At 48.6% G+C, this 15,082-nt stretch overlaps 1 protein-coding gene across 4 annotated transcripts in view; it reads right to left on the bottom strand.

Annotated features, from left to right (window-relative positions):
* PPP4R3B (protein phosphatase 4 regulatory subunit 3B) overlaps window positions 1-15,082 on the bottom strand; it is an 84,795-nt gene that overhangs the window by 15,560 nt on the left and 54,153 nt on the right. For all 4 annotated transcript variants that reach the window (XM_024194905.3, XM_024194904.3, XM_024194907.3 and 1 more), the window contains exons 13-14: window positions 8,812-8,951; window positions 7,700-7,884 (exon numbers count right to left, since the gene is read on the bottom strand). In XM_024194905.3, coding sequence (XP_024050673.1) covers window positions 7,700-7,884; window positions 8,812-8,951 — 325 coding nt within the window. The remainder of the gene's footprint in view (window positions 1-7,699; window positions 7,885-8,811; window positions 8,952-15,082) is intronic.

The following is a 15,082-nucleotide window of genomic DNA, read 5'->3' as shown; positions in this document are numbered from 1 at the left end:
TTTATCTCTGAAGCAGATGACTTCTCAAAAATTGTAGACCAGTGTATCAGGTCTGTCTCAGCCAAGTAGGAGCAATCAGGATGATAGGAGCTCTGTCCCTTTTTATTTTTAAACAGGACCCTCAGCAGAAGAGGAAAACAGAAAAAAGGCATAAGGGTTCTTGCCCCAAGCAAGAAGAGGAGCATCGTCCAGAGAGTGCTGTCCCATCCCCACCCTGGAGCAGTAGCATGGACATTTCTTGAACAAGTTGTGGCGTACTGATGGGTGCATCTCCCACTCCTGTTTGTGCAGGAATCTACGACTGAGGTTGTCTACTATAGAGAGTTTTGCACGTCCGAAAGGTTAGCCGCAGACGAAGTGACGAGAGAAATACACCAGTTCCATAGTCTCATTGCCTCCATGCATAGGGAGGGTGACACGCTTCCCCATCCCCCGCTGATGGTTGATGTAGTACATACAGGCTATGTTGTCTGTTAGGATCTTTGTATTTGATCCTGCAATCAGCAGGAGGAAATAGGCGTAGGCATTCATGACCACTCTCAGTTGTGTGTGGAGACATCTCCATAGGTGACCATTTGCCTTGAATCGTGAGGCAATTTAAATGTGCACTCCACCCTATGAGTTATGCGTTGGTGGGAAGGAGCAATGATAGTGATGTGTGAGAAGGGGATCCCTTTGCACAGATTGGTCAGCTCCTTCTACCAGTTTAAGGAGTTTTTAATTCTGGTGGGTAGTGACAAAGGTTTGTCCAGCCTGTCCCTGTTTGGTCTGTAAACCGAACTAAACCATAGTTGGAGGCATCACATATGGAGTCTGGCATGTGGTATCTCTCCCATGCCTGCTGCCATATGTCCTAGGAGTTAGAAGCAGAGTCTGGCTGGTATCCATGGACTGTACTGAATGGTGCCTGTGAGTGAAACCAGGGATAGGAACTTGTGTTGAGGTAGGAGGGCTTTGGCCTGTAGGATGCCTAAGTTAGCCTCTACGGATTCTAGGTGTGGAACTGGAGTGAGGGTTGACTTCTGGGTGTTGATCTGTAAACTCAGTTCTGTGAACAAGTGCATCATAGTGTCAACAGCTTTGTGGGCCTCCTGGAGATATCGGGCTCTGAGGAGACAGTCTCCAGGTATGGGCAAATCATTATCACTTGCAAGCGTGAGTAGCTACCACAGAGAACTTTGGAAAAAGCTCTCGGGGCTGATGACAGACCGAAGAGGAAGACACTGTATTGATAATGGCCATGTTCAAGAGTGAACCTGAGAAATCGTCTGTGAGCCGGTAGGATCGAGATGTGAAAATAGGTATCCTGGAGGATGAGGGCCAAAAACCAGTCTCCCTGTTTCAATGTTGGCATGATCATCAGTAAGGTGACCATCTTGAACTTCTGAGTCTTGACAAACTTGTTGCCAGCTCTGAGGTCCAGTAAGGGTCTCCAACCTCCCTTTCTTTTGGGTATTATGAAGTAACAAGAGTAGAACCCCTTGCCTCGCAGATGCTGAGGTACTGATTCTATGGCTCCTAACTGGAGGAGGAGATCTATCCTGTTGTAGTAAATTCTCGTGAAAAGGGTTCCCGAAGAGGGACGGGGAAGGAAGGTGAAATGGATGGAGTAACCGGATTGGACGATCTGTAAAAGCTATTATCTGACATTTTGCATTCTCAGGAACTGCGGAACACTGTCAATCGGTGGCCAAATGGGTATACAACCAGGGTCGATTGCGTCAGTTGTGGAGAGCGGTCTCACGGCGCCTCAACCTGCCCATCAAAAGTGATGTTTAGATGCAGGGGGTTGGGACAAGTTTTGTGGACCAGACTGTTTGCACTTTGGGAATTTCCCTTTTTGTCTCTGCGGTTCGTAATGGTGTTGAGGTCAATATTGAGCCACATATGGTCTATGTTGAGACTGGGAACTAAAACACCTCTTTTGCCCCAGAGTATAGATTCCGAGTGACTTTAGGGTAGTCCTGGAATCCTTCAGGGAGGCATCCATCTTTTCGGTGAAGACTTTTGTGCCCTAAGGAAAAACTTCCACTGTGGACTACACCTCTTTCACGAATCCCAACAAATAGAGCCATGATGTCAGTCGCATCACCACCATTGTGGAGGTGGACCTAACTGCTGTTATCAGCGGTGTCGAGGGATGATTGTAACAAAGTTTTTGATACTAACTGTCCCTCTTTAAAGGATTCCCGACACAGCTCTGGCAGTTTTTCAATAAAAAAAATTCAACCTGGCAGTTGACAATACAGAATTACAAGGGGGCCGAGGAATAGGTCTTCCTGCCAAAGAGATCCAGGTATTTCCAGTCTCTGTCATCTGATGTAGCCCTACACTAGTGTTGCCTGCCACAGGAACGGACAGGGTCTACCATGATGGAATTAGGTGGCGAGTCGGGAAAAAGGAAATTATGTTCCTTTGCTGGGACATAATATTTTTTATCTGCCCACTGGAAAGCTGGAGCCACCAAAGCCGGGGTTTGCCAAACTGTTTTGGCCAGGTCTAAAACGGCCTCATTAATTGGAAGGGTAACCTTTGATAAAGAGGAGGAGTGGAAGATATTGAGCAGTTGATGCTGGGTGTCTCTGATCTCTTCCAACTGTTTGTGAAGGGTGTCCACCACCCTCCTTGCCAGCTCCTGGAAAAGATGGACATCATCTGCCAGAAATGATGGAGGAGGCACAACAACTTTGTCCGGGGAAGAGGAAGATTTGGCCTTAGGTCCTCCTCTGTTCTGGCTTCCTCAATCTCCTGAGGTGGTTCAGAGGCCTGGATGCTGTAACTGACTGTTACTGTACTTAGTTCCCAACAGTCCAATGTTACATATGATCATGCTAGGCTGAAGGGCGATAGGCATTCCAAAAACAAAAAGGGGTGATATATATAAGGGGGGAGGGATAGCTCAGTGGTTTGAGCATTGGCCTGCTAAACCCAGGGTTGTGAGTTCAGTCCTTGAGGGGGCCACTTAGGGATCTGGGGCAAAATCAGTACTTGGTCCTGCTAGTGAAGGCAGGGGACTGGACTCGATGACCTTTCAAGGTCCCTTCCAGTTCTAGGAGATAGGATATCTCCATTAATTTATTTATTTAATTTATTTATCAGTCTCAACTCCAGATCTATCACCCTCGGGCGTACCTTCAAAAGGCCTGCCTAGCCCCGCTGCGATATCTAAGAGAGCCTGACTGGGAGACTGAGGTGGGAAGAAAGGGTTGGCATCACTTATAGCCCTTCCCTTTTCTTTTGTAGGGCTCTTGCCTGGGATGCACTGCAAACTTGGGAGGCTGCTGGGGCCTAAAGTGCTTCCTGGAAGCTGGAGGCCTGTAAAAGGCCCAAGGAGCAAAAGGTGGCCAAGTCCTTGAAGCTTCGAGTCTGTCTGTTCCGAGAACAGGGAGGTGGCCTGAAAGGGGAGGTACTGGATGGACTGCTGCACTTCGTGAGGGAGGCCAGATGACTGGAGCCATGAACAGCGCCTCATGGTGACTGCTGACACCATAGTCTTGGTTGCTGAGTCAGCTGCATCCAGAGCCGCCTGGAGGGAGGTCCTGGCCACAGTCTTGCCCTCCTCTAGGATGGCCATGGACCCCTGCATTTACTCCTGTGGCAGGGAGTCCTTAAATTTGGACAATGATTCCCACAGATTAAAATCTTACATCCTGAGCAAGGCCTGCTAGTTGGAGATATATAACTGGAGACTTCCCATCTAATAAACCTTACATCCAAACAGGTCCAGTCTCTTGGGCTCTATTTATGAGGGTAGCACTCAACTGCCCCGTCTGACCTGCTCATTCACCACCACCACCACCACCAAGGACCCCAGTGGGGTGGGGGGTGCGAGTAATGCTTTGTTAACAGGCAAGACCACTCTGGAAGGAGCAGCTGCAGCCAAGATGTCTATTAGGCTGTGTGCTGACTCCTTAAGCTACTCAACTTCTGGGCCCAAGTTCACAGCTACCCTTTTCAGGAACTCCTGGTGGGCCCTGAAGTCATCCTCTGGGAGGGGGTTATAAGGGAATGCGACAGCCTCACCTGGGGATGACAAAGAGGATGCCTGTGCCGGAGGAGGGGCTCCCTCTCCTCCACCATGTCCACTGGGGCCATTTCCTGGACATCGGCACCAGGGTCAGTACTGGAGTCCGGGTCCAGAGCCAGGCGGGAAGAGAGAATAGTTTGCCTTTCTGACATCACAAAGTATGAGTGTACAGGGAGAACCCCCCAAGGATTCCAGTACTGCCACTGCATCAGCCAGTGGCCTGGTGGCCAGGCACCGGCAGAAGGGCCAGTACCGAAGTCTGGTTTTTAGGCCTGGTACCCACTTGCTCCTCCAGGCAGTGCCGGGAAACTGGGGACCGGCAGCGGGCTGGTGACCGTTGCATTGGGACCATGGAGGGCTTGTCCCTGGATGGTGCTGCACTGGAGCTTGCCGCATCCTGCCCCTTTCTGTCCCCAGTCGCCTTGGCTCATGAGAGGCCTTGAGGGATCGGTGGGATTGGGAGGTACAGCAGGTCCTTTGCCACCTGGAAAGCCTCTAGGTGGAAAGGAGCCAGCAGATGCCTGACCCCCTGGCTGCTCCTGGGAGTCGGTGGTGGGTCCTGTATTGGACTCAGCGCCCTAGGCGGAGTTATTGGCACCATCAGAAACTCTGGAGAGAGCAAGTGGCCCGACCTGGGTCTCACTATGCTAGTCATACCCTGCTTGTCTCTCCTCTGCACTGGAGAATACCATCTCTCAGTGCATTGTTTCTTATGCCTCTTCCTCTGCACCAGGGATGGAGAGCGGTGCTGGGAAGAGCCCCATGCCGGGGAGCACTCCACATGGATGTCAGGGTGCTTGGCACTGATTCAGGACGGCTTGGCTCTGAGGCCGGTCTGAGGGCCACCTCCACAAGAATGGCCTTCAGTCGAATGTCTCTATCCTTTCTCGTGCAGGGTTTGAAGTCTCTACAGATCTCGCACTTTAACATGAGACTCCCCTAGACATTTTAGACAGCTAGTGTGAGAGTCACTAACTGGCATAGGTTTGCTGCACAAGGCACACAGCTTGAAGCCTGGGGACTGGGGCATACCCAGCTCCTGGGGCGAAAAGTCTCACAACAAGAGGGACAGCTACTAACACTACTATATATACACACTAACTCTAACTAAGAACTATATACATGGACTACGATAACTATACAAAATACGAACAGAGAAAGTCCAAACCACTGGGAAAGGAGCCTTGCTTAGCAAGAAGGGTCGTTCCAGCAACCGTCATGGACGGTAAAAAGAAACAGAGGACGCGGGGCCTGCAGCACCATTTATACCAGTACATATGTGCACAACTCCAGAGGGCAATAGAACCAGCCCAACGGATAGCACTGAGGAAAAAATCTCCAGCAACTGTGCATGTAGCACGCACACATACCCCCGCCCACACACCTAGCATGGAATGGACATGAGCAAGCACTGGAAGAAGAACTGCAAACAGAAAAACAATAGCCTTAACTGACTGCTAATGGCTCCATCTCTAGCCAGGGGCATTTGAGAAGGAACTGAGGACAGTTAGCTCATGCACGCGGGCTAGCCTCGTGGCGCAGCACGAGGAGAGATCGCCCAGGCACAGGCCCAATGGACGCTGCTACTGAAGTTCTCCCATTAGCAGCACAGGGACACAGACACACCTACAGTGGAGCACCCATAGCAACATCATTCAACGAACTTGTACCTAAGCTCTCAATTTTTAGTTCTGTGATCAGTATCTGTTTATCTGGTAGGACAAGACCTAGAAGAATTCCTCCGTGTTGGCTGCAAACACTTGAGTTAGGAATTTTTCATGCATGTTTAGAAATTCCAAAGATGTTTTAGTACTGAGAGCATGAGACCTCCAGCATGTGTCACTAAAACTGAAGTTCCACATGATCATGCAGCTTCCTCCCCCACCGCCCCACAAACATTATAGACAGATGTGTAGGAGGTGGTCATTCTGTTCCCTAGTGTGATTTGGAGGTCTATAACAGTCTCCAACTAATTTTGTGCTTTAAAGACATTGATCCAGAAGCATTCAAGATCATTTTCTTCCAAGTTATTAGTGACAAACAGGTAATGCCATTTTTTACTTAAAAGTACCACTCCTCCTTCCCTTTTATCCACTTAATCCTTCCAAATTAGCGTCTAACTATTGAGTCTAACATTCCCATAGCGTGAATCATCGCACCAGGTTTCAGTAATACCAACTAGTTCTAATTTATGCTCATAAATGAGCAATTCCAATTACTCTTGTTTGTAACTGAGGCTCCTAACACTAGCCTATAGGCAATTCAAGAATTTCTTCTCTTCATGTTTTTGGTTCCTTGATCAATTTTCTTCTCAACATCTTGACTGTGTACTGAGTACTCACATTTTCCCCCTTTTTACCCTCCCCCTTTAGTATTAGTTTAACCCCTCCTGACTACTCTAGTTAGTCTATTCCCTGAGGAAATTGGTCCCCATTCTACTGAGGTGGAGACCATTCAAACTATACAGCCCTCTCGACCCACAGAAAGCAGACCAATGTTCCACAAAATCAACACCCTCAACCTTACACCACTCACCTAGCCAGCGGTTCACTTCCAGAATCTTCTGCCTTCTGTCTTCCTTTCAGGAAAGATCTCAGAGAAGACTGCTTTGACATTCCTTTTCTTCAGCATGCTTCTGAGCGCCCTGAAGTCATCTACTCTCCGCAAGATATCAAATGACACAGAATGGGAGAGGAGGCATAACTGCTCATCTGAGGAGGATCACGACTTGTTCAATGGCACTGCCTCTTCTTCAGCTCTCCTTCTAGAGGGTCCTGGGGTACCAGTGGTTGCCCCTCTTGGAGGGTCCTCTTGAGTAAGGGTATCCTCTAGAGAACTGGTCTCCCTATGGGACCCAAGGAGTCAAGAAAGTCCAGTCTTATGGGACATAAGGGAAGGGGGAGGGACCCCAAGAGTGCTCCTGCCAGAGGTGGTGTCGGATCAGTCATTGGTTTCTGGAGTCTCTTTCTAGGTATACATCTTAGGGGAGGGATGTTCAAATGGAAAGGTAGTGGAATCTTGGGCAGAGATCTCAAGCGTCTGAGGAGGTGGTATCCCCGGTTTTAAGGAGGAGTGGGGGGTTAATGGTGTCTGTACTGGTGTTTCATTGCTTGCATCTGCAGGTTTGGCAGCAGCAGGGTGCATGTCAGTACTGCCAGGAGATTCCTTCTTGGTACCTCTCAGTAGAGGGGATTCAGGTTCTTCAAACATTTGGAAGTCCTCTTGCAACAGAAACCTAGTTAATACTGGTGAAGCAGGGCACTCAGTGGCTGGTTGCAAAACACAAAAACAGGGCAAGCCGCGCAAAAGCATATAGCATATGTGGAAAATTAACAAAATGAAAAAAAGAATAAAACAAGCAAGCTGGCTAAAACTTTGAGGCTAATGTACACAGAAAGGCTCAGTCTCTAACCACAGGCAGTTGAGAAGGAACTAGAGTTGCGTCTGCCCACCCCCATATGCCCTGGGATTGGACCATGAAGATAAACAGGGTGCAGGTGCAGGCCCCGTTACCAAAAATCTCCAAACAAAAATCGCACTGGTGTGTGCACACCTAAAGTGGAGCACCCATAGGGGACACCTACTCAAAGAATCAAGATGTTTATCTCAAGTCACACGATGTATGGTATATAATAGTTTTGTACTGCAGAACAGAAATTATAAATAAATTACCTTTTTTAGTTTCCATAAACTTTTCATAACTATCTGGAAAGTCATCCTCTTGTTTTGATTTCTCTATTGGAGGTACAACAGCTTCACCTTCTTCCTCTTCATCTTCATTGAACCACATTTCTTCATCCTCCTCTAAGGCTCTTGCATCTCGGCGAAATCTGTTACTACGCAATATGGATGGGACGCTGTAAGAAACAACCACAAATGATTCAAGCCTTGTCGCTGGTTTACAATCAATCAAACAAGGAACCATGAATGGTTGACAGTGTGGCTAAAGATCAGCACAGAAGCAACCTGAAAAAGTACAACTCACTATGAAGCACAATACTCAAAGACTGTACTAGCTCATCCTGAAAATAATTTCTTGATGCCTTGAAATGAATTTAGTGGGATGGTGTAGGCAGTCTAGATCAGATTAGTTATTTAGATTATAAGTGTCCAGATAGAATGTACAAGAATCAAAGTGCCCAAAAGGCGAACTCTGCATGACAATGTCAGTAGTAAAGATTTCATAGAGGATTCTACTCTTGACCCTACCCAAGTTCTAGTAACCGCCGCTCCAAATTAGAGTTTAAGTTTAATGTCAAATATGTCAGGATGGTTTTAGAGCACACTGCAAGATGCATCTATGTGTTATGAGCTATCCAACAGTGGCTTACGCTGTACCAATTCAGCTGCGCCGCTGTAAGACCATGTAGCTGCTCTATGCTGTCAGGAGAGAGCTCTGTCATTGACATGGCGCTGTGTACACTGCCACTTATGCCAGCGAAATTTATGTCACTCTGGAGTGTTTTTTTCCCCACACCCCTGAGGGACATAAGTTTTGCCAACGTAAGTGGTAGTGTAGACATGGCCTTAATCAAATTTCTCTGATAGAAAACATTCCTTCCACCCTCAGCCACCCACCAATTTACTATTCAAGTTGGTCAGCTCTACAAGTCAGATTATTGTGTAAATTTAACGTGGAAACAAGAGAACGTGAAAAATAAAGTAATTCCACACACATCTAACTACTCTAGGGAATCCTCTAGAAAGAATATCCAGAAATGCTATTAGAATATTTTGTTTTATTACAAAAGTTTGAGTTTCAAGATGTGCGAATAATACAGTACCTGTTCAATTTCTGATTTTGTCTGTCTTTTTCTTGCTCATATTTAGTCTTCAGCCCCTTGAATGTCTGAACATATTCAATAGATTCAAGTGCCTTATAAAAGTTTTCAACTATATGTGCAGTAAGTGACTTGATATCTTCCTGCATAAGCACAAAACAATATTTAAATCTCAAATGTAATAGTAAGATACAGAAGATCAGAGGTTTTCAGTAAAGGCTATTAGCTTTAAAAGTTACTCGACTCGTTTTTCCAAAATGAAAAAAATTATTGCAAATGACAAATGAGAAAGTTACTTCATTTCTCTTCATGGAAAAATTTAAATAAATCAATCTTTGAGATCAACAGAATTGCTTCTAATGTAAATGGAAAATGGATGCTTGAATTTATCTGCTCCTTATTCTCACTTGCTGTCTCTTATCTGTGATATCAACGTGAGTTTCTGTGGAGATGAATGTAGTGTTTTATACACGATTACGCCTTCATGTGAAAAATACAAGGCAAGAGCAAATAAACATGTAACATTCATATAAGAATCAGAGTTTTAACATTCACTTTATATGTAATGTAGTTAATGTGGAACAGTTACCTCTCAGTCAGTCTCTAATGAATCCCACTTTATGGGCCTGATCATTTCTTTCTGTACTAAAATGGGCAAAGGGGGAAGAGTCAAAAAATGCCCGTGTTTGAATGAACTGAAAACCCAATGCATTTTCTCTTTTTGTGGGAAAGATAACCGCTACAGGTAGAAGACACTTTTCTCCTCATGCAGAACCCAAAGATTCACCTGACCCCAACCCTATGGCTCTCAAGACATCCACACCAAACAAATGTCATCCCAGGTATTCCTGCCAGTCCCCTCCTTCCTCCCCAAGCAGCCCAAATAGCTTGGTGGTCGTGATGCCATTGGTGCCATTTTCCCATACCTTTCCCTACAAGGGTAGTGGGTAGAAGTAGCAAGCCTAAAATTAACATTGCTCTAAGCAACACACACACACACACACACACACGTACGTTTTTACAGCTATTACATCGGGGTGGGCAAACTTTCTGGCCCGAGGGCCACATCTGGGTGGGGAAATTGCATGCAGGGCCATAAATGTAGGGCTAGGACAGGGCGGTTGGGATGGGGGTGGGGGTGCAGTGTACAGGAAGGGGGCTCAGGGCAGGGCGTTGGGGTGTGGGGTGCAGGAGGGATGTGGGGTGCAGGCTCTGGCCCAGCATTGCTTACCTGGAGTGGCTTTGGGGTAGCAGCGGCGCTAAGGCAGCTTCCCTGCCTACCCTGGCCCTGCTGCTCCCGGAAGTGGCTGGCACCACATCCCTGCAGCCCCTGGTGAGGTGGGGGGGACGGGTAGAGGGCTCTGCACGCTGCCCTCGCCTGCGGGTACCTCCCCCTAAGCTCTCACTGGCCGCAGTTCCCCATTCCAGGCCAATGGGAGCTGCGGGGGGCGATGCCTGCAGGTGAGGGCAGTGCGCGGAGCTCTCTGCTGCCCCCCTGGGGCTGCACTGCCGTCTGCTCCCAGGAGCGGTGCGGGGCTGGATCCAAAGCCTTGACGGGCCGGATCCGGCCCGCGGGCTGTGGTTTGCCTACCCCTGTATTACATGCTGATTTCAAGAGGAGAATGTTAACCAATTCCCACCCCCCAACTTTTTGGCCAGACATGCTCCCTCAAGTCCTGCAGAATGCTAAAAACATGCCCATTTTCTGGATAGGGACTGCCAGCCACTCAAGGTGTTAAAGCATGCTATATTTACTGGCCTCTTTCAGTCTGCAAACATGAAAGTGGGTCTCTGAACAACCTCTTGGTCTGACTTTGTGGACCTTCGGGCCACACTGCAAGGACCTTCTTGTAAAGACCCAGCCTTTGGGAGGGAAGCTGAAGTAGGCTGTGTCTATTTTGTTTTTCAGCATGTAATTTATGTTAAATTAGACTCCTTTGGACCTATATTCACACCCACTTGCTGACACGCAATTTATGCCACATAACTTCTCTGAATTTCATCCAATAACTATGCAGTTGATTAGTCAGAAGGATGTCTTTCTAAAAGACACAGGTTTACATCCTTTGTAACTTGTCTATTTTGGCCTCAGTCTGGAAGTACAATTTATGTGTGGGTAAGAAATAGGGATTAGAGGGGAGTAAAACGGTAGTCAGAATAAATAAGTGTTTAAACTTCCTCTTTCCTTGTTACACAGCAGGTAACAAGTTACTGCCCATGGGTAAGTGGAAGGCCTTTCATTTCTGACTTTTCTGGTCAGAGAGCTCCCATATTAGGTATCTAAAATGTTCATTTAATAAAAAAAGGAAGTTAAACTCAAAAAGTCCCCATGCATACTGGTAACAGTTGACATTTACTCAACAAAAGCTTTTGTGATAGCTGTCTGGTGTAAGAGTTGCTGACTGATGAGAGCACTATTACTCGTGCTATTTTTACTTCATGATGATAGTAGGATCACTATCACTACCACTACACGTATTCAAAGTTGTTCAACCACCTATTAGGAATGGTTTAGGAAAAATAAAACCAAACCTCCTGAGTTGCAAGGAGACTAGAACTCCCTTTTCACTACAACACTGATTCTAGAACAAAAGCACTTTTTCCAGTTTAGATGAATAAGAAATTATAGTTTTAGTCTTAGAAGACATTTTACTGATTTAGATACCGTCTTCGATCCAAAGTGATATGCAAGACCTACAAATATAGGATAGTCTTGTGGGAAACAGCTACAGGTAGAAGACAATCTTCTCATCTCCCAAAGATTCACCTGACCCCAACCCTATAGACCTCAAGGCACCCACACCAAACAAGTATCATCCCAGGTACTCCTGCCAGTCCCCTCCTTCCTCCCCAAGCAGCCCAAGTGGCTTAGTAGTTGTGATGCCATTGGTGCCGTTTTCCCATACCTTTCCCTAGGCAGTGGGTAGAAGTAGCAGGCCTAAAAAAGACGGTTACACGCCTTTGTCACTGTTAGAGATGTGTTGCTCATATCTATTCCAATTAGGTGTGCGTGCGCCGTGTGCACGGCCGCCGGAGAACTTGTACCCTAGAAACACCCAGTGGGTCGGCTGTGGAGCCCCCTGGAGTGGCCCCTTCATGGCGCTGGATATATACTGCGGCCAACCCAGCGCCCCCCTCAGTTCCTTCTTGCCGGTTACTCCGACAGAGGGGAAGGAGGGCAGGTTTGGAATGGATATGAGCAACACATCTCGAAGAACAACAGTTACAAAGAAAAGTAACCGTCTTTTCTTCTTCGAGTGCTTGTTCATATCGATTCTAATTAGGTGACTCCCAAGCCTTACCTAGGCGATAGGGTCAGAGTGAAGTACCGTGGATTGTAGGATTGCCCTACCAAATGCTGCATCGTCTCTGGCCTGTCTAACGATGGCATAGTGTGAGGCAAACGTATGCACTGAAGACCAAGTAGCAGCTCTGCAGATCTCCTGGACTGGCACCTGGGCCACGAAGGCTGCTGAGCCTGAGCCCTTGTGGAGTGAGCGGTGAGATTGGAGGGGGGGGGGGGGGGGCGGGACCCCGGCCAGATCATAGCAAGCACGAATACATGACATGATCCAAGAAGAGATCCGCTGGGAGGAGACTGAAAGACCCTTCATCTGGTCTGCTACTGCGACGAAGAACTGCGTCATTTTCCGGAACGGCTTTGTACCTTCAATGTAGAAGGCCAGAGCCCTATGAACATCGAGGGAGTGAAGCCGTTGTTCCTGACTATTGGCATGAGGTTTTGGGAAGAAAACCAGAAGGAAGATGCCCTGGTTGATATGAAAAGTCGATATCACCTTGGGAAGAAAGGCAGGGTGAGGTCGTAGCTGCACCTTATCCTTATGGAAGATCGTGTAAGGTGGTTCCGATGTAAGAGCCTTGAGCTCAGAGACGCCTCGCTGAAGTGATAGCAACGAGGAAAGCTGTTTTCCAACAGAGGTACAAAAGGGAACATGTGGCCAAGGGTTCAAACGGGGGTCTCATAAGTCTGGAGAGGACCAAGTTGAGGTCCCATGTGGGTACAGGCTGTTGTACCTGCGGATAGAGACAGTCCAGGCCCTTGAGGATCCTACCAACCATGGGGTTGGGGAAGACAGATCGGCCATTCACTCCCGGGTGGAAAGCTGAGATGGCCGCCAGGTGAACTCTGATGGATGATATCGCCAGGCCCTGCTGTTTCAGGAGATTGTCCTCTCATTCTGGACTGATGCTTGGAGGGGAAACGTGTCGTGGTGAGAACACCAGCATGAGAATTGCTTCCATTTAACCATATACGTATCCTGAGTGGAAGGTTTCCTGCTGCCCAACAGGACCTGCTGCACCAAACAAGAACAGAGGAGTTCAGAGTGGCTCAGCCACGCAGCATCCATGCCGTGAGGTGGAGAGACCGCAGGTCGGGGTGACAGAGGCGGCCACGATCCTGCGTTATCAGGTCTGGAAAGAGAGGCAGCGGAATCAGGACGTCCACTGAGATCTCCAACAGCGTGGTGTACCAATGCTGCCTGGGCCACGCCGGGGCGACCAGAATCAGTCGTGATCTGTCCCTGCACACCTTGATCAGGACCTTGAGTACAAGGGGAAACGGTGGGAAGGTGTAAAACAACCTACTTGTCCACGGGAGTAGGAAGGCTTCTGTGAGAGCCCGGGGAGGGGCCCTGGAGGGAGCAAAACACCGGGCACTTCCGGTTGCTGCGCGAGGCAAAACAGGTCGACCTGGGGAAACCCCCACTTTAGGAAGATGGAGGGGACGACATTGGGGCAAAGCAACCACTCGTGGGATTGGAAGAACCTGCTGAGGTGGTCCGTCAACGTGTTCTGGACCCCTGGGAGAAACGACGCCACCAGGTGAATGGAATGGGCTATGCAGAACTCCCGTAGTCGAATGGCCTCTTGACAGAGGGGGGAGGAATGAGCCCCCCCTTGCTAGTTGATGTAGAACATGGCCGTGGTGTTGTCTGTGAGGACCGCCACACAACGACTGTGCAACCGCTCCTGAAAGGCTTGTCACGCAAGATGTACCGCCATCAGCTCCCATACGTTGATATGGAGAGAGAGAGAGAGAGAGAGAGAGAGAGAGAGAGAGAGATCGGATGGGGCCCATAGACCTTGCATCTGGATGTCCCCAAGGTGGGTGCCCCATTCCAGGGCTGACACAACCATGATGAGGGACAAGGAGGGCTGAGGGGTGTGGAAGGGAACTCGGTCACATACCACCCTTGGGTCTAGCCACCATTGGAGGGAGGCGAGGACCTCTTCCGGGACAGTGACCACCAGGTTCAGGCCGTCTGGTAGACAGCTGTCTGGTAGAAGTCTGGCATGTTTGGTCACGTATGTGCAGGAAGCCATATAACCCAGGAGACTCAGGCACGTTCTTGCCATCGAGGTTGGGAAGCTTTGAAGGCTCTGGATGAGGCCCGTCAGAGCGTGGAAACGAGCGTCCAGCAGGAGGGCTCGGGCATGCACAGAATCTAGGACCTCCCCGATGAATTCTATTCTCTGGGTTGGTTCTACAGTCGACTTCGCCACATTGATGAGAAGACCTAATCGAGAAACCGTGTCCGTGATCGCTTGAATGTGGGACTGCACCTGTTCTTTGGTGCGACCTTGGATGAGCCAGTCGTTGAGATACGGTTATACCTGTATCCGTCTCTGATGAAGGGAGGCTGCCATGACTGCCATACATTTGGTGAACACCCGGGGGGGGCGGGGAAAGGCCGAACGGAAGGACCGTGAACTGGTAGTGTTCGCGGTTGACCACAAAGTGGAGGAAGAGTCTGTGCGCCGGATGGATTGCTATGTGGAAATATGCGTCCTTCATGTCAAGGGCGGCGTATCAGTCTCCAGGATCCAGGGAAGGTATAATGTTGCCCAAGGACACCATGCGGAACTTCAACTTTACCATGAATTTGTTGAGTCTGCGCAGGTCCAGGATAGGCCGAAGCCCGCCCTTTGCCTTGGGGATTAGCAAGTAACGGGAGTAAATCCCATGTCCCTTAGCTTTCTTGGAACCTCCTCAATCGACCCCACGGATAGGAGCGTTTGAACCTCCTGAATGAGGAGTTGCTCGTGAGAAGGGTCCCTGAAGAGGGATGGGGAGCAAGGGCGGGGAGAAAGAAAATTGGAGAGAGTATCCCCTTTCCACCGTGCAAAGAACCTAACGGTCCATGGTTATAAGGGACCAAGCACGGTGGAAATGGGATAAACGATTCAGGAAGGATGGGGTAGGATCCTGACTGAGGCCCGGTACATCGTCCTTGAGAGTCCCTTCAAAAGT

The sequence above is a fragment of the Terrapene carolina genome, unplaced genomic scaffold (assembly GCF_002925995.2).
Source record: "Terrapene carolina triunguis isolate 2854851 unplaced genomic scaffold, T_m_triunguis-2.0 Scaffold132, whole genome shotgun sequence".
Classification (NCBI taxonomy): Eukaryota; Metazoa; Chordata; order Testudines; family Emydidae; genus Terrapene; species Terrapene triunguis.
The sequence above is the reverse complement of the archived record's forward strand: the minus strand, read 5'-3'. Positions and strand labels throughout refer to the sequence as shown.